General features: G+C 38.1%; 2 protein-coding genes across 15 annotated transcripts in view; one reads left to right on the top strand and one right to left on the bottom strand.

The window, feature by feature from the left end:
• WDSUB1 (WD repeat, sterile alpha motif and U-box domain containing 1) overlaps positions 1-10,693 on the top strand; it is a 45,017-nt gene extending 34,324 nt beyond the window's left edge. For all 3 annotated transcript variants that reach the window (XM_037523389.2, XM_037523390.2, XM_054699752.1), the window contains one exon: positions 10,293-10,693. In XM_037523389.2, the coding sequence (XP_037379286.1) occupies positions 10,293-10,450 (158 nt within the window). In that variant the 3' untranslated portion in view covers positions 10,451-10,693. The remainder of the gene's footprint in view (positions 1-10,292) is intronic.
• The window catches only part of TANC1 (tetratricopeptide repeat, ankyrin repeat and coiled-coil containing 1), a 235,872-nt gene continuing 218,263 nt past the window's right edge, over positions 2,078-19,686 (bottom strand). For 7 of the 12 annotated variants that reach the window (XM_054699748.1, XM_037523386.2, XM_037523387.2 and 4 more), the window contains exons 24-29: positions 18,826-18,917; positions 17,039-17,185; positions 16,130-16,230; positions 7,235-15,513; positions 4,818-4,910; positions 2,079-3,776 (exon numbers count right to left, since the gene is read on the bottom strand). In XM_054699748.1, the coding sequence (XP_054555723.1) occupies positions 14,082-15,513; positions 16,130-16,230; positions 17,039-17,185; positions 18,826-18,917 (1,772 nt within the window). In that variant the 3' untranslated portion in view covers positions 2,079-3,776; positions 4,818-4,910; positions 7,235-14,081. Of the gene's footprint in view, positions 3,777-4,817; positions 4,911-7,234; positions 15,514-16,129; positions 16,231-17,038; positions 17,186-18,825; positions 18,918-19,686 lie in introns of those variants that run through there. The other 5 variants (XM_037523385.2, XM_054699751.1, XM_054699750.1 and 2 more) reach the window with 3 other exon arrangements.

Below are 19,686 nucleotides of genomic sequence, written 5' to 3'. Positions count from 1 at the left end.
AAGCATTTATAAAGAAATCTTTTTCCATTGAATTATCTTGGCACCTTTGTTGAAAATCAGTTGGCCTTTTTCTAGACTTTCTATGAACTTCTACTGATCTTTATGCCTGTCATCTATTTGCCTCAGTGCCTCAATTACTATAGCTTTATAAGTCTTAAAATCTTTTAAAAACTGTTTTAGATTTTAGAATCACTTTCTCAGTTTCTACAATAATGTGTGCCAGGGTTTTGTTTTGTGTGTATGGTAAAATGAAAAACATAACATTTACCATCTTAGCCATTTTTAAGTGTACAGTAGTGTTAACTCTATGTATTGTTGCGAAGTAGATCTTTTAGATAGTAGGACATTTTAACAATATTAACTCTTCAAGTTCATAAACACAGGCTGTCTTTCTATTTTTATCTTTTATGGTTTTAGCGATGTTTTAGTTTTCAGAGTAAAAGCTTGCCAAGATTTTGAATGAGATGATGCTAATCTATATAGATTAATTTGGAATTGACATCAATGATAAAGTTCTCCATTCATTTAGGTCTTTTTTATGTTCTTGTAACAGTACTTCGTATTTCAGTGTTTAGTGTTTAAACCTAATTTCCCCAATATCATCCTTCCATATTTCATATTTTTATAACACTATAAGTAGCAGTTTTAAAAATTCAATTTAAAAATTCTTGTTTCATATAGTTGATTTTATTGATTGTATACTGTGATCTTAATAACATTTTTATCTTTAATTTTTCTCCTGACATAATCATGTAATCTTCAAGTACAGTTATATTTCTCTTACATTTTTCCGATATGTATACCTTCCTCACCATGACCCTACACCTTTTCCTATTTCTTATTTTACTGACTAGGACTGCCAGTACAATGTTGAAAAGAAGTGGTGAAAGTAGACATTCTCACCTTAACCTAAGCAAGGAGTAAGAACATTCATTCTTTCACCATTAAATGTGATGTTAGCTACCCTCTATCAAGTTAAAGTTCTCTTCTATCCTAAGTTGCTGAGCATTTAAATATATTTACCCATTGAAATATTTTTCTCCTGTATCTTATGATAGGTTATTGTACTTTCTGTTGCTGCCATAACAAATAACCTCAAAAGTGGTAGATATGATATCCCAGTACAGTCTCATAGTTTTGTTAAAATCAACATGGTGGCAAGTTCTAGTCCTTGCTGAGGTTTTAGGGGAGAATTTATTTCTTGTTCATTTAGATTGTTGGTGGAATTAAATTCCTAGCAACTGTAGGTTTTTCACAGGCCCCTGTTTTTGGTTGAATGTTGGGCCTGTTCCTAGCTGTGGCAGACAAAATGATGGTTCCCCGAAGAGTTTCTGGCTCTAATCCCCAGAGCCTGTGAACATTCTTATGTGGCAAGACACTTTGCTATCCCTATTAAAATAAGGATCTCGTTTAATTACTCATTTAATTACAATGGTCCTGAAAAAGTTAGTCGGAGTCACAGGAGATGTCACAACAGAGCAGAGGTTGGAGTGACCAGGGACCTTGAGCCCAGGAATTCAGGCAGCCTCTAGGAGCTGATAAAGGCAAGGAAACAGATTTCTCCCTGACAGCGGCCAGAGGGAACTTGAACTTGCTTACACCCAAGCTTCTGAGTACAGACCTGCAAGGTAATAAATTAGGTTGTTCTAAGTTTCCTAAGTTTATTGTTACAGAAGCAATAGAAACTACTATACCAGCTTCTAGATGCTGTTATATTCCTTGGCTCGTGACCTTCTTTCTTCAAACACAGGAGTGATGGGTTGCATCTCTGTGATGCTCTCTTACCTCCCACTTCTAAGAACTCATGTGATTAAATTGGGTCATCCTGAATATACTAGCTTAATTTATTCATTTTAAAATTAGCTAATGAGCAACCTTAATTTTGTTTTTCTGGGCCTTGTTAATGCAACACATTCACAGGTTATAGGATTAGGATGTGGATGTATTTGTGGGACCATTATTCTGCTACCACCATTATATTCATTGACTTTTTTAAATGTAAAAAATATGTATTATAAAATTTTACGAGTGTGCAGTTCAGTAATATTAAGCATATTCAAAGTTTTGCAGCTACAACCATTATCAACCATCTATCTCCAAACCTCTTCATCTTGTATAGCACAAACTGTATATCCCCTAAATAGTAACTCTTGTTTCCCTCTTCACCCAGTGTCTGGAAACCACCAATCTAATATCCATCACTCTAAATTTGACTTCTCTTGGTATCTTATAATCTTTGTTATTTTGTGTTTGGGTTACTTAGTGTAATGTCTTCAAGGTTCATTCACATTGTAATGTGTAAAAATGCCTGTCCCCTTTAAGGCTGAAAAATATGCCATCATATGTATATGCTATAGTTTATCAAATTATCCTGTCATGAACATTTGGGTTGTATTTACCTTTTTGTCTATTATCTAGTGGCTAATGCTGCTGTGAATAGTGTGTGCAAATATCTGCTCAAATCCTTGCTTTCAGTTCTTAAGGCTATATCTGCCAAGAAGTGGAATTGTTAGTTCAGGTAGTAATTCTGTATTTAATTTTGAGGTAACCACCATACCCTTCCCAATAGTGGCTGCGCCATTTTACATTCCCCCCACTAGTGCATGGGTTCCAATTTTTCTACATTCTCACTAATAGTTGGCATTTTTCTTCATACTAGCCATTCTGATGGATATGAGGTGATACAACATTGTAATTTTGACTTGCATTTCTCTAATGATTAGGGATGTTGAATTTCTTATGTGCTTACTGGTTGTGTTGTACTTTGAAGAAATATTGAAGTCCTTTCCCACTTTTCAATCTGGTGGTTTTTCATTGAGTTGTATTTTTTATATATTTTAGATATATTTGCAAATCATATCTGATAAGGCATTGATAGCTCCCATTTCATGGATTTCTTTTTCATTCTATTTTAGTCCTTTAATATGTTTTTCATTTTAATTTTCTTTTAATAGCTGTGCTGTTGGTTTCATTCAAGAAATCACCAAATCCGATGTTCAGGAAGCATTTCTCCTATATATTCTTATTAGAGCCTTATTATTTTAGCTATTACATTTAGGTTTTTGATCTGTTTTAACCTTTGTATATGATCTAAGGTAAGGATCCAGCTTTCTTTTGTATGTACATATCCAGTTTCCCACAAACATTTGAAGCAACTGTTCTTTCTCCTATTAAATGGTCTTAGCTAAACTTGTTTATTTCTGAACTAACTTATTAGTTTATACATGTGTCTTTATGCCAGTACCATACTCTCGATAACTGTCATTTTGTTATAACTTTGGAAATCATCAAGTGTCTTTTCCCAAAATTGCTTTGGCTATTCAGTATCTCTTACAATTCGGCAGGAATTTTTGTATTTCTGTATAAAATGTCATTGGGATTTTGATGGGGATTGCACTGACTCTGTAGACTACCTTGTGTAGTATTGTAACCAGAAGTCCAGGGCCGGGCCTCCTGTCACTACCAAATCCAATAATCAGAGACAGGAATTGAATCTTTAAGATATTCTTTAATCAAACAGCCAGCAATATGGAAGATGGGAGGAGGAGGAGTTAACACCCTAAAGAAACCACTGTAACACTTCATTTCCAGCTGGCTTCTTGTGAGTTAAAGACAGTTGTTCAGCAGTAAGCAGGCCTTCATCACTGCCAGGAGTTTGTGATATCTGGCTTCTGGAGCTCCTTATTGCTCTCCTGGACATCTGGTCTCAAGTATGTCATTGAGTCTGGCCTTCTGATTGTAATGTTTTGCAGCACTCCTCCAGACATGTCCTTGGGCTGGAAAATTAGAATAGACAGGCTATAAGCAGTGTTTGTGAATTTTCTTACACTATTACGCATAGTGCCCTACTAGAGCCCCACCCTTTCTGCTCAACCCCTATCAGATTTTAACTACTAAGACTCGTAGCTCAAGAGCATGGGATGTCTTATTTGTGTTGTCAGGGCATAGGGGAAAAACCAAAAATCTCCCCATCCCATTTGTACTCTTGAGGCTAGACAGGTGAACAAATAAATATGGCTGTTAATTCTAAACCAAAATAGGGCAAAGCCAGGGGTATATTATCCTATGTTTAAGGAAGTGGAGCATCAAATGAAAGGGGACACATCACCTGAAGGGGATGACTCACCCTGAATTTCTCAGAGAGGACATGTTCTTTGATAAGCCTACAACTGAGTGATAACCTCCCAAACTGCATTTTTCTAGGTCAGAAAAAGGGTGAGCATTCATTGCCTCTTTGATGAGGAAAAGGGTAAACAACTGAAACTACTTTTTTAAGAAATGGTAATGGACTTTCCAAAGTCCACAGGGTCTCAATGGACCTTTAAGGAGGCTTGGGCAATTAAGTCCATCTAACCTTTAGGGGAGACTGATCCTGCAGTGTTGTTACATTTTCAGCATTGTTTCCAGTATACAAGTCTTTCACCTCCTTGCTCATTACTATTTAATTCTTTAATACCATTCATAAATGTAATTTCCTTAATTTCTTAGTGTATGGAACCCAACTGATTTTTATGTTGAATCTTGTGATAAGTTTTTTTGTGAGATCTTTAGGGTTTTGAATTATGTTTATATATGGCTAGACTGCATTTGTGTTGTCCTTTTGTATGTGTTCATAAGTTATATTGGTTATAGGTTCTGTATAATGTCTAATTGATTTGGTGTGAGGGTTACTTGGGCTTCAAAATGTATTGGTAAGTGTTCCTTCTGTGTTTGCATAGCATTACTATTTTTCTTAAGAGTTATGTAGGAAAGTTTTTAATCACAAATTCAAACTTAGCTTTTAATAAATTAATTCATCAGATTTGTGATGTTCTCACCTTAAAATATTCTTGACAGTATTTTGTCTTGTTCATTTTAATCTTGGCTCTTGCTCCTTTTTGCTTAGTTACTTGGTTTGCCTTTCATATTTTCTGTAATGACAGGAAGTTGTTAAACGTATTGGTTTCATTTAAGTATTTCTATTTTCAGTGAATTTTATCCATCTTTCACTGATTGGCATTTCATTATATAACAATGATTCAACATTTGTATATTAACTAGACTTATTGTGATAACTATATAGTTACAAAACATACAATTTTTCAAATTGGTATTCCACTTCCAGAAGTGTGAGAATTCTAGTTGCTTAATTCTATAAGCATTACTTATAGTTAGTATTGCAGATTCACAACTCTTAAGAAATTATTTTCTCTAATTTCCTCTGATGGGCAATATTTTGCAAAATGATACTAAAACAGTTCCACACCCTTAAATATCCTTTGAGTTGTTCCCGGTGGAAAAGTTGAATTAAATCTTTCAATACTCTGTCCCCATCTTTAATTCCTGTGAGCTTCTGGTTCCTTTTTCTACCTTTGTTTGCAAATTGCTCACAAGGCCTATCTTACATCTATAGAATTACTGCCACAGGAGACCATTCACCCATCCTTTTAAATTATGAAAGCACTTAGTGTTGCTGGAAAATAAGCAATACAGAAATATTTTGAAAGATTTTTTTCTGTAACACATGACATATATAGTGAAAAATTTGCTATTACTCAATGTATCAGAAATAGAATCTCATAGTATGAATGTTCCATAACATTAACTCTGAAGTATTTAGTATGCTGAGGATGCCTTTGCTTAAATACTTTTGCCCATTTAGACCTCCAGATAAACATTAGAATTGTACAAAATAACCTCACTGAAATTTTGACTACAATTACAGATAGACTAATTGGATGGTGAAATAACACCTTTACACTAGTCAGATGTTCAATCTGTTCTTTCATGCCTTTCAGGTCTTTTCTGAACATTAAAATTTTAAAACTTGTTCATATTTACAACTCATTTATCTGACCACCTGCTTTATTCTATTCTCAATTGTATAGAGAACACCTTATTTGGCGGCTTTTGTTGTAGTACAAGTATGATCTCTGATTTTGTTTTCACTTTGTTTTTGATATGTATTTTTGAATCAGGGCACACACAGTTTCTTTTATCAGAAGCCATTTAGCCATTCTCATTCTATACATACCTTCCATAGCCTTTCTTGGTTATTTTCTCAGACTGCTCTGCTTATCAATTCTGCAGTGTCTTATGCTATCTAACCTTCCAATTGAGTTTAAAAAATTGTAACGTCTATATTTGTTATTTCCAGAACTCCAGGTAGCATGTATATTAAGGACATAGACTGTGGAGCTAGACTGCCTGGATTTAAATCCTAGCTCTGTCACTCCTTTCTTGTGTGACCTTAGAAAGTAATTCAAGTGGTGTATCAGTTTCTTCCCAAGAAGAAACTGCTGGTGCATATTGAGTTTATTCGGTAACGGTACCTGGGTGCAGTCTATTGATTAATACTCACATAGCTAATTGTGTGTCTTTCTAATGGTATCTTGCTTTCTTGTCACTAGTGTTCAGTCAAGTATTACTGTGGAATTCTGGCTTGGGAGCAGAGCTCAGAGAAGTGTTGTGTTTGTTCTGCCCATTTCCTAGGGTGACAGGTGTGCAGCAGTGTGCTTTTCTTGGACAACAGAGATGCATAAAACTATTGTATAACTCTTGCTTTAAACCAAGAAACTGAGTTGACAAACCAGGAGTTTCAGATGACACTGTTTAGATGAAAATAAACCCATCTGGTCAATTTAAAATTGTGAAGCAATATTAGTCCCTCCCTGCCGAGATATGTTGGATTTCAAATAAGCTAGTTGCAGTAAACGTCATGCATGACATCCTAGTGTCTTAAAATTAACTGTCAACTGTATTTTTTTTTTTTGATTACAGTATTTTCAGTTGTTTATCTGAAAGGCTGTGTGTAGGTGGGGTTGGGAACATGGACTTAGAGGCCGATAATAACTTTTACTACTTTGGATAACAAACAAACATTACTGTTTATCAATAGAAAATGCCAGTTATTCCAAAAAGTCACTAGAAGACCATGGAGAGGTGATATTAAAACCTATGGCTTTGCTAAAGTAGGAAGCCTGTGTTATTCTAAAAAATGACAGTAATTTTTGTTTGCTATGCTGTAACAATGTAGATGTAATATAACTATTAAAAATGAAGAGTAGACCGATACTGAGAGAATAAGACTACTGGCTAATACGAGTAAGTGAGGCATCAATAGATACTACCAATAATCTGGGTCTTTTTTTAAAATATTAGTGTGTAAAGTTAACTATACAGCCTTTCTAAGCATCAAAATTGATGAAACCAGTTCATGTAATAATTTGTTATATATGTATATTATCAAACATACCAGTAGTAAGCACCAAGTTGACTTTGTCTTTAAAAAGACAGCTCCACCTGAAAAATTCAGAAAAGTTACAAATGAAAAAGATAGGCAAAAATGACTATTGCAATTCAGATCAAAGGAATTTTTTAAAAAACATAGAATACTATATCAAACACCATGGTAACAATGACAAGCTATGTAGTCCTGAACATAGCAATACACAGTGTAAGGAGAAGGTACATTAATGTAGCAAACTGAATTTTCAAAATAAAAATTATACCTTTAATGCACAATGGGCATTCATAAATACTAAGTATTAAGCATACTTAAGCACCAGATCGTGTCACCACATGGCATGTAACTAAAGAACAAGTGGGCCCTTTTATATACTCTTAGATTTAGTTTTATTATTGTCACTGAGCTCACAATATTTCACATAGTAACATACGCATAACTTAAGACCAGTGTGCTACAGTGTAAGAGGATCACTATACTCAGCATACTGAATGTATGTGCCTACTCAAACTATATTTACAACTCAACAGTAGGACAGATATTACCCAAATAAAAACATTAGGCAAAGGATTTGAATACACATTTCTGGGAAGATACATACATCACCAATAAGCACTTGGAAAGGTTAAATTTCATTAGGGAAACACAAATCAAAACCATAATGAGATACTACACACACCCCAGGGTAGGAAAAAAAATGTAAATACTGTGAGTTGGCAAGAATATGCTGCTGACAGTTCAAAATCAAGTTACCATTTGACCCAGTAACTGTATGCCTAGATATAGTCATACAAAAAGTTGCAGATAAATGTTCATAGCAGCCTTATAGCTAAGAAGTGGAAACAACTCAGTGGTCTATTAGTGAATGGGCAAAATGTGCTCTCTCCATATAACAGAATAGTATGTAGTCATACAAAAAAATCCGTTATAATTTTACATGGTTTTTCCATAGCATGGTTAAGTGAGAGCAGCCAGGCACTATGTTATGATTCTATTTACAGGAAATGTCCAGAATAGGCAAATTCAGAGATAGAAGGCAGTCACTGCTAATGGATATAAGGTTTCCTGATAGAGGAATGTGATATGTGAATTATATCTCCAAAGCAAAAAGTGGCAAAATCTGTTGAAATGAGCTTACTTCATGTGGAATTAAAAAAACATCCAATTCATAGAGAACAGATTGGACTTTGGAGTGGGCAAAGGTGGTCAAAAGATACACTTTCAGTGGTAAAGTAATATATAATATGGCTACTATAGTTAATACTGCATTCTGTATTAGAGGTTGTGAAGACATTAGAACTTAAAAGTCCTCATCAGGAGAAAAGCAGCGATTTGTATTATGAGTCTAGTTAATGATTCACTGTGATCATTTCACAAATACCCAATTATGTCGTGTACCTGAAATGAATGGTCATTGTATCTCAATTAAATAAATCTTCCTCAGGGCAAAAATAGGCCAAAAAATAAGAACAGTTTCATAGGAATGAAAGCCAGTGGCTTTTAAAACATGAGGAAAAAATGTTCATTTCAACAACTTGATATACTGTATCATGCTGCCCATGAAAGTCTGGTAAATACCCAGTTTGGTAATATTCTCTTGGTGAAGATCTACAGAGAAAGGCACTCTTAACATTTCTAATAAGAAGTACTATTATGCCTAGAAAGTATTGGCATATCTAGCAAATTTATACACATTTAACCTTTGACGTAGTAGTCATTTCTGGACTCTCCCCCAAATTGAGACTATTCATTACAGCACTATTTATAAAAGGCATGGATTGGAAACAACCCAGATGTCCATCAGTACCTCCACATGAGGCTTCTGTCGGAGGGAGAAAAGCAAGAACGAGTTTAAAAACCAACCAGCCAACCAGCTTTTCTGTAAGACTGTAAATGTATTGTGTATATACATGCATTTGCTTATATATATATATTTTTTTTTTAATAGAGGCATGTTTTTCTTTATTTGTTTGCTTGTTTGTTTTGTTTGTACATGCACTGGGTATAGTCAGAAGCGCGGGAGGGTGAGAGAATTCACCAGAGCCAGAGCGGGGAGCAGAGCAGGCAGAAGGACCAAAGCACACTGCCGAGGGGAGCAGCGGGCGGCAGGAGAGGTCCGCGCGCCATGTGGGACCCTCCTCGGGTGGCCGGGGAGCAGCCGGGGATCGAACCGGCACCGCAGAGGCCGCGGGCAGCCTCGCAACCCAGCGCTCCTAATACATGCTTACCAAAATGGGGAGAGTAGACTCCCGAATGTGCCTTGTTTTAGTGTTTATTTTGAAATCTTAAGATGAAAAGGGAGGCAAGTGGACAAAATTGTCAAGTTGGTAACAAATGGAATCTTTTTTTCCAAGTAATTTTCAAACACAGTATTTCAATTACACAACCCTAGTGGGTCTATCTTGGTGACAGGAAGTGCCAGAAAGAAATCATAAATTTTCTCAGTCTTATATTAGCAGTATATTGGCGTTATTAGCTTAAAAGTGTATGCATTGCAGATGAAAATAGGTTATTGTGTAAATATAATTGGAAATATGATTTTGTTTAAGAGCTACCAAGTATTAAAATGAAAGTAATTGAAAGAAATTAGGTGAAAACTCATCTTTCCAACATATACAAAAGCAAAGAATTTTGCAAGAACATGGCATTAAAAACCTTAGCTAGTAGCTTTTTTTTTTTTGAATCATAAATCTTTATGTTGATTCCTTAGTGGGTTGAGTTTTATAATTTCTGGGTATCTTTCCCTGACTCTTACGTGTGTCAGAAAGTTTTAGTGAGTTATTCCTAAGGCTTTTTCATCTTTAGCCATTAATTTAAACACACAGCTAATGGGGCTATTAATCTTTTCCGTTGTAGTGTTCAAGTGCTTATGACACTGGTTCAAGGAAATCTGTGCGATGTTAAAGCATCTCAGAATTTAGAGTATTGTGGCAAAGATATTTTAAGAGTAGTTGTACAAGACAACATACCACTTAATCATAGTAACGGCTGTGGCAATGGAGTTGTCATCACCAACTCAGTTTTTTCCTATATTGCAAATAATGTATGTGGTGTTATTATTTTTTAGATGGCTATTCATATGAAAAGGAAGCAATGGAAAATTGGATCAGCAAAAAGAAACGTACAAGTCCCATGACAAATCTTGTTCTTCCTTCAATGGTACTTACACCAAATCGGACTCTGAAAATGGCCATCAATCGATGGTTAGAAACACATCAAAAATAAATCATTTATATTATATTGTATTACTTATATTTTCAGTTGAATGATTTAAAGGTAAATACTAACCAGGAATTGTTGAAAGGTAAACCTTGAGGATGATTTATTATTTTCATTCCTTAAAAATGTGTGGTTGAATTATACATCTAACTACTTGTCTATTTTTTACTATGTCTTTTTGTAGTACTGAAAAAATCTTGTAGAGTAATAAAGTTTTACTTTAAATGCAATGTCCAAATCTATTCTTGTTATAGGTCATATTCCAGTAAAAAGCCATTAAGTTGCTCTTTGGAATCTAAAGAGTTTGCAGATTTGTTTATGACTAAGTTCAGAAAATAACCATGATATGTCGAATGGGAGCATTTCGTTGGACTCAAAATTTGCAAGGTGGTAATTTTTCTCCCATTGTCCAAACCTGGTTACATGGAATTAATTATCACTAACATGCCAATTAGACTTTGCTGAATTATATAAAGTGGGAAATTAGCCTCTTTTAGAATAATACATAAGAACGTCAAGAATTCTAAATTAGGGTAACAAAACATTTTTATACAACACACTGTTATTTACTACCACACCTGGATAAGCATTCACTCATGAAGAAAGCCTCCATTTCAGGAAGTTGAGATTGTTCTGACTTTATATACTTGTCACGAGTTGTTTACAGGGACAGAGGCCACTAGTGAGAAAGCTTGTTACAATAAAGGGAGCAAGATTCTGTATATACCCCCAAAATCCTTATTGCAGTTGTTAAAAATTAAGAGTAATGTAATTATATCATTGCGTTTTTTCCTGTATTTTATAGACTATAGCTGACATATGTTCAGAGAAAGGTGGAAATTGTACTTACCAGAGAAATCTTCAGATGCCTTTTGAATTGTTGCTTTGTAAAGTTTCTGTCATTCGGATGTATTATGGATTTACTTCCCTTGTGCCACAGCTAGAATTCACAATTTATGATTTTAGAAGAGTTCCTCCCTCCCCCCACCCCATACTACAGATGCTTTTCATCTATGAGGAAAAAAAAGATGGGAAGGTTTTCTATATTTATATATTTCTAAAGAGAAAGTATGCTAACATAATTGTGACTTTTTTTAATTGATAAAAGCTGGTCACTAGACCAAATCTCTCACTTTGATAACACTTTCTCAAGGATAGATGGTTTTTACATAAAAATTACCAAAAGTGACCCAAACCACAAACTCATCGGTAGAAAACACAAAGATCACCTAATTCTAAAGTGCCAGTGATTTTCTTTTCCATGATTCACCAGGAGAGTTTCTTATAAAACAAAATTGTTAAAGACGAAACTATTAATAACTTACTAAAATGAAATGCTAGTTTGGTATATAAACAACTTCTCCACAAACACATAAGCAAAACACTACACAAATCAAAATTCCATCCACTAAAGGAAGGGACACTGCAACAGCCCTCTGCGGACTCTCTGGCCTGCTGGTTTGGGATCGCGCATGAGCAGCACTCACCTGACTAGTAGTTGTCCAAGGAAACTTCTTTTTGGGGTAACTGAACCAAATATCTTCACTAAGAATATATAAAAATCATGATGTACCATTATTTCTAATAGTCACACTGGCTGCTTTACAGGAAAAGTCATACAATGACAACAATTATTAATACTTTTCCCTTTCCACCTAGTTTTTTAAACCTTAGTTTAAATATATAGCTTTAAAGAAGTAATGAAATTAATTTACTTACCTTAATAGTAGTATCAGTAACCGGACAATAACTTGAAGTCTATTATTAAGGAATACGAATAAGTCATTACTTTCAGACAAAAGACTTAATTTAGACCCTTGAATAGTTTGGGGTTTCTAGAAGTTGCCACCCTTGTTCTGAAGTTATTAAATGAAACTAAATATGCATTTAGTAGTAACTCTAAAAATGTGTTTTCCACTGTTTAGAACAACAGGATCACCCAGGATGAAAAGCAAGGCAAGATCAGGATATTCTCCACTTACCCATTGTTTCATTTAATGCGAAACAAATTCTATTAATAGTCTTTATTCCGTATGGAAAAGTACAGTAGTTGTGCAGAAAACAAAACTACATAACAGAAGAGTAAGACTTTCACAAACATTAAAGAAAACAATAAACAATAAATAAGCCATAGTAGTTATAGCAGAACTCATGAAAAGCCTATAAAAAACAATAAAGCTGTACAGAGTACTATATGTACATACTCAGGAACAAATGCTGAAGAATGACACCAGAAGATTCCTTTTTGTACAAAACCATAATGATGCTCACAGGAACTTGATTACAACTAATCATTGTAAAAACACTCTGTAAATATAGAACTTCCTTCTCTCCAGTTCTGGAAAATAAATTTCACACCCCAACATAGAAAACAAATACACTCCTACCTCTCAAACTAGCATTCTGACATCCTCCAATAGCACATCATCTTCATATAAAAATACCTTTAAACCAAGATTCATTCCTGTACCTCATCTTTATAAATGAATAATACATCAGTTTGGACTTAAGTAGCACCTCAAAGGTGCTCGTATATATGAGATAAAGTGCCGTTACTGGTATACTGTTAACATGCCATAATAATATATTGTTCAGTGCAATAACCAGCATGGATGAAGCTTACAAAGAACATGCAAATATATGACTTTTTAAAAGATTGCTTGAAATAGTTATATTTACAAGTCCGAATACAACTTGGCTATTTAATATGTACAACATGTGACTATAAAGCAGTGATTGTATAATAAAACAAAAACAATAAGCAACCATCCCGTAAGTATCCAAATTAAATACTGTCCTTTAAGGACCTTACAAGCAGTTTCAGAACCAGTTGAGAGTTAACTTACAGGTCACCAAGAATGCTGGTCTTAATCCTAATCCACTTTGACCACCAATCGTGATTCCAAATGGCTTATACTGTTTCCAAACATTAAAAACATCTTGAAGCATGAATTTAATTCCAAAAAAAGGTGCTATAAAAATATTTTGAGTAAGAAACAAACATGGAAATGAGTGTTTAATTCTCTTAAAGGAACTGCTATGAAGGGAAAGTTTATTTTCCTTAAAAAAAAATCAACTATGTAACATTTATAGTCACACTTATGTTCAGCTAGAAATCACTTAGATCTTAATTTTATCTATCTATCTATCTATCTATCTATCTATCTATCTATCTATAAGTTGGGATTAGACTCAATGGTACGGCAACTTGAAAATATAATTTTTCCCCTTTGGCTATTAGGTCGTGAGTTAAACCTATCACTAGACATGTATATTCTCTAAGAAATACTGTGATTTTTATCATGTAGCACAGGCTAGGAGAAAAGTGGGAGGAAAATCCAATTTAATAAGAGATTAGCATTAATGTCTTCTTGACTGTCTTAAAATTTTAATTTAATAGGTTTAACTAATTGTAGTTTTCCATTCTGGTTAGCATTCTTATTTATGGTGACTTCTAGCTAGCTATTAAAGAAGTTTTATCCCACCTGTTTGATAATGGCATCTGGAAAATGGCATCAGAGGGGGGAAAAAAGGTATGGCTAAAATGAAATTTTTCTCATGAGAAACCATTTCATTACCACCAGTCTGTCTCCAACACACCGTTTTCCAAGTTCTACAAAAGCATCTCTCTCAAGGCTCACACATTCGACTCTATGAATGATCGCTTTGGTTTTGCTGAAGGGAGGTGACTCCGGTGGGCTTCATTGCTGATGTGAGGTTGCTGTTTGGAGATACTCTCCTGGTACAGATGAGACACAGTTTTATTTATCCTGTTATCTGGACAGTGCACTGGCATTTGGCACTTCTTTTCTTCCAACTCCTTCACCTGTGCACCATTGTGAACACTCCCACCCAGGGTAGAAGCAGAGCAGGTTTTGGCTTGGCTAGTATATCCTCCTGCTTGTTTGAGAGTGGGCTTCTCAGAGTTCGAGGCCTGCAGGCCAGCTGCAGAAGATGTGTTTGTCAAGAGCCCCTCTGATATTTGACAGTGCCAGGTGCGGTTTGGGGGATTGCTCTGCTGTTGGAACCTTGCAGTCTTATCCATGATGCCCATGAAGGGCGTATTGCGTGGTCTGTGCTCAGCCGTACCGCTCGGGACCTGGTTAACCACCTTGTCTTTCATTCGAGCATCTGGTCCTTGGACCTTGAAGCCCTCTGAAAAGCTGCTGCTTGAAGTCAGACTACTGGTGGAACTTGACATCTTAATGCTGCCAGATGGGGAACCAGAAGAGCCTGAGCTGGCCAGGGAAGCTGGGTGTCGCATGTCACTCATTGGCCCGCCTTGACTTAAAGGGGCTACATCTGCAGCCACGGAGGAGGCATGAGCCAGAAGCCTCTCTGCGGTTTTTATCTTGCTGGGTAAAGGACACGCAGCCACACTCTCACTGTGCTGCAGCTGGACGCTGTGGCTGGGCCCCAGGCGATCTGCAAAGTGGCCTGAGCCAGCTCCTAGAGTGAAAGTACCTGTGACCTCTAAGTGCTGGGTTCTGCTACTAGCAGGAGTTGCAGCGTTTCTACCTGGCATGGGACTCAGAGGAGGATTCTGAGAAGAGACCTGAATTTTTGTACTACCATTTCTCAAGGCAGACTGTCCAGAGCCCAGGTGCTGGTTGGTTTTCACGATCTGTGCCTGCTTGGTGGGCTGCATAATCAGCCCTGGCTGGGCTACAGGCTCGCGCAGGGGCTTGCTGATTCCAGGCCTGTTCTGTGGGGACACTGGCCTCATTTTAGACTGTAACCCTTCCTGAAGGTTTCGAATATATGGCGAGGGGACAGATGAGGATGGCTGGGATCTAGGAGCCAGGGAAATGGACTCTTCCTGAGGAGAGGTTTCTTCTTCTTCAGCCTCCTCAAGATCAAAGTGGTCATTTAATACCGGGGTTGTGACATCCTCTTCGTTATCTGAGTCATTGGGGGGAGCCGGAGGCGGGCACTGCTGCTTTTGCTGTTGGCTCCTCTGGAGTTGCTTGCATTCCTCTTCTACTCTGGCCAAAAGTCTCTTGATCTCCTGGTTGGTGGGACAGAGTTTCACTGCTTCCCTCAAGTCAGCCAGAGCTGCCACAAACTGCCTATATATTAAAAAGAAGAAAAAATTATAAGCCTTGGAAGAATGTGGTCTAATGTACTAACTTTTCACAAAACTAGACTGCATAAATCTACAACTCCTCAAAGGAAAAAAGGCATCAGCAGAGTGAGTTCTGGACACATTCTGTATTGCTTAGCTGAGTGGGGGTGCTGGATTTGAACCTCTGTGTGATGCCAGAGCCAGGCCGTCTCTGTACAGACCACTGGGCTGGGACTGAGAACAGTTCTGAATCCTTGGCTTGGGCGTCAGAATCACCATCCCCTCTCACTGTACTCACCAGTCTTTGACTCCTCCCCACTGCCTCCTCTTAATGTCTCCTGTTGGCAGTTTCACTGACCATATGGACTAATCTAGGAACTTTATCCTGTGGTGTCAACTGGGATGAATGGGAGGTTGTCAGTGAACAGTCAGGAGAAAATAAGTTCAACCATTGTGACAATATCCACTAGTTGCCTCTTGGAAGCTACCAATTTATCATGAGCTGGGAGGCATCTGAGTAATGCATGTAAGCCAGAAGCCCCCAAAGTCAACCAGCAACTTTGATACCACAGAGACACAAAAAGGCATCTCTAGTCACATGATTTGGCCCCAGACAGTACCTGCTATTTCTCTTCGCTCTTGCCCTGGCATAAAAGGCTTCATAGGACTTTGGTTTCAATTCGAGAGCCTTGGAAGCAAATTCTTCTGCCAAGCCAAAGTCCTGGTGTCAATATTTAAACACATGAGTCAAAAGCAGCACTGAAACATGATTATAGGCAACCTTTTAATAGGAGTTTCATTCTAAAGGTTAGGAGAGAATTGGGACATCATTGCAGAGATGAAAGTAAGTTTGGAATTTTGTCCTAAAGCTTATTACTTTTCTTAAGAGAAGCTCCATTAGAAAAACAAAGCTCGAGGGAAGGGGAGAGAGCGAGAGCAGGTGAGAACAGTGGTAAAAACAGGCCCACGAGGCAGCAGCAGCCTGCACCGCACTCCAGTCTCAGAGGGGCCGGCAGGCTTCACCCTCCTCCGGAGCTGAAAGGTCAGCGAGTATGTGCAAAAGCAGGCGGGTCAGCAGATTTGGTGGTGGGTAGATGAAGTTAAAAACAAAGGAGAAGTAGTACCACAACAAACTGACTAGTTAACTATGCGCTAACTATTGCAAACAGAAACACTGGGCAGGTGATAACATTTGTGTTAACTTCTGGGATGCCCTTTTCTACTGAAGCTGGGGATGGGCCACTCTAACGAGGCTGACAATTCAGTTGGGACAGGGTGGAGCAGTTTGCATTGCTTCTCATCACTGAAGCAGAGGAAACTGCCCCAAGCACAATCTCTCAACATCTTGAGAGGAAGGGAGTGTCAGTGGGCAAAAGATGGTCATGTAAGGGAAGCAGCTTCATATGCCAGGTTCACAATATGTGCAAGCAAGTCAGAAAGCACGTCGCATCTTTTGGTCTGTGGAAGGATGTTCTTCCCCCCTGGGAAAACCTTGCTATTAAAGGATGAAATAGAGGGGCACAGCTTACATTTGTTTTCCTTCGGCAGCGAGACAAATTGAGATACAGGGAAACTCTTAATTCATTGAATGGTCTCATGTCCTCCCCAAATCCTTCTCGAGGAAACTTCCTTAAGGCATACTGGTACCTCTGGGCTGCCTCTTTCATCTTCCCTTTCTAGGATACAAAAATCACAGAAGTTTATCTTTTCAGAAGCTCCAAGAGGAATAAAATCCTGGTGAGGTTCCCCACCCCCACCACCCCAAACCTTCACTTTTGTTTCAAGGGTCCCAATGAATGACTGCGCAGCAGCAACCACACACTAACCAGCGTGCACCGACAGCCTCACTGTCAGCACAGGCTTCCCAGCAAGCACTTCCCACAGTTAGAAAGTAGCAGGTTTTACAGGAAGGGGTGGTAAATTGCCAAATTGATAACTATCGATCTTAATACATCAGATGATCTTCCCTGTTATACATTTTTCAAAGCCATTTCATCAATGAACTCTCATTTTCAGGTATTTTTATTACTAAGTTTAATAGAAATCAAGTGGGAAAAAAATGATGCAGTTCCTAAGGCAAGTAGAGTCTTGCTGTAGAATAGTAGTTTTTCTTTTAAGGGAAACTAAGCTCAGACTCTAAAAATCAGAACAGCTCCGCACGTCATTTTCAAGGCTAAACAAATCCATTTGCTCAGTCAGTTCCGTTTCACAGCAGGTGTGAAGTCTGTTGAAAATGGCTTGATATTTCCAACATAATTGCCTACCAAAATTCATATTAAAACCACTTCAAAGCCAGAACAATACACATTCTGAACTCAATTTCAAACTGATTCCAAGCCAGAAACCCTGCTGGGTCATGCTATATGCCTATTTGCTTGTTATTATTAAAAAAAGAAAAGGCAAAATCTAAAACAGAGAAAATACAGCACCCTCACGGCAGAAAGGATTCAAATGGCCATACTCTAGTTTTTGGTTTTCATAATCTTTTAATAATGTCTTATCACAACCTGGGGAAAAAGGTGATTCTATATCAATGTCCTAAGCACCTGTCTGCATTGAATCTGGCCTACTACCTGTTCTACAGTTTGATTGGGACACAGTCACACTCCTTTATTATCTGTGGCTGCTTTTATGCTGCAATAGCAAAGCTGGGTAGTTGTGACAGAGACCACAGGCTAAGTCCAAAACATTTATCATCTGACCCTTAATAAAGACGTTTGCTGACCACTGACCTCTAAACTGATGTCTTATTTGGGTAAACTTAAACGCTTATTAATCTGTAAATCGCATTTTCATTTCCAAGGGAAAATGGGAAAAAAAAAAAAACTCACTCCGCTGAATAACTGAGTATTATATATATTAAGTAAAAATATCTCTAGCAGCAATTGCAGGTTCCAGAAGTGTGTAGATATAATAAAGGCATGGGAGACATAATGGTTCTTTTCTCTCAGAATGTCTAGTGGGCACTCCTTTCCTGTGTGTCTCATGTCCCCAGGGACTCAGCCCCACGCTGCATGGTGGGGCAGGTAAACCTGAAGCAATCCACCTTCATACCAAGGCCCCCAGCCAGAGTCATTGTTACAGCTGCAAGAATTTGTTCAGAAGTAATTGGTGCTCACACAAACAGACGTGCTTTTTACCTTGAAGGTACTGCCACTAAGATGATGAAGCCTGGACATGAGGCCAGCGTCCCCGGGAAGTCCTATCAAGCTAAGCTACATGTATTCTGAGCAGGGGCACAGCTCTGTCCATCATGTGCCCAACTAAGAGGTGGCTCACAGGCTGTTATGTCACAGAAAAGGGCAACATCACTTACTTTGTACATCACATTTCCTTCCTCCATTAATTTTTGTAAAAGTATAATCAAAATATCAGGTTTGGAAGTGGCCATCGCCCAAGCAGCATTTCCTGCAAAATAAACATGCAGTTAGAGGCACTTCAGAGTCTTGGAGGAAAGGAATTCAGTACTTCTGTGGCTCTAACACAACTAAGATGGCAACCAGCTGAGACAGCCACAGAGGAGTGCTGCTTGTGCGTCCTGTAGGCCTCTGAGCGACAACGTAACGCGGACAGAGAGCAGGACGTGGGGAGGTGGCTTCCCCGGAAACTTACGCTTCGGCAATGAGGAGGGTACTGCAGCAGCACAAAGTGTTACTCTGGTAGAAAAGTAGTGGGCAACGAAGGCATCAGAGCAGCCGTGACCCTTCCCTCCCCTGTGATGGGGCTTTGGGGCAAGATGAATTCAAAGAGGCTCCAGAGTACCTCAGTTTCCTGCAGCGCCCATCATGACTGCTGGCAAGTGGAAGGGCCTGTCTGACATGGTCTTGCCCTCCCCTGCAATCACCATTACAACCTACTTGGAGACGTCAGTGCTCCGGCCCTTCTGCCCCCTTCCCAGCACTCATGCTCCAGGCCCTCCCTGCTCACGTCCATGTCAGACTTGTCTCTCCTGTCGACGGTCCCACCGCCATCTTCTTTCTAAGGCTCTTCTGAACACTTCAGGGGGGTGGCGCTGAGGAGCACACACTAGGGAGTCAGGTGGCTCAGGTTCAAATGGTGATTTGCCATTCGCTAGGCCTTAGTGAAGATTTACCTCCTTTGTAACTTGGTGGTGTCACTACCCACTTAAAGGGAAGTGAGAGGTAAATTAAGACATGAAACTGCTCGGGATAGTTTG

The sequence above is a fragment of the Talpa occidentalis genome, unplaced genomic scaffold, assembly GCF_014898055.3.
Source record: "Talpa occidentalis isolate TD23 unplaced genomic scaffold, MPIMG_talOcc4v2.1 talOcc4.3, whole genome shotgun sequence".
Taxonomy (NCBI): domain Eukaryota; kingdom Metazoa; phylum Chordata; class Mammalia; order Eulipotyphla; family Talpidae; genus Talpa; species Talpa occidentalis.
Note: the sequence above shows the minus strand (reverse complement) of the source record. Positions and strands in the feature narration are given on the sequence as shown.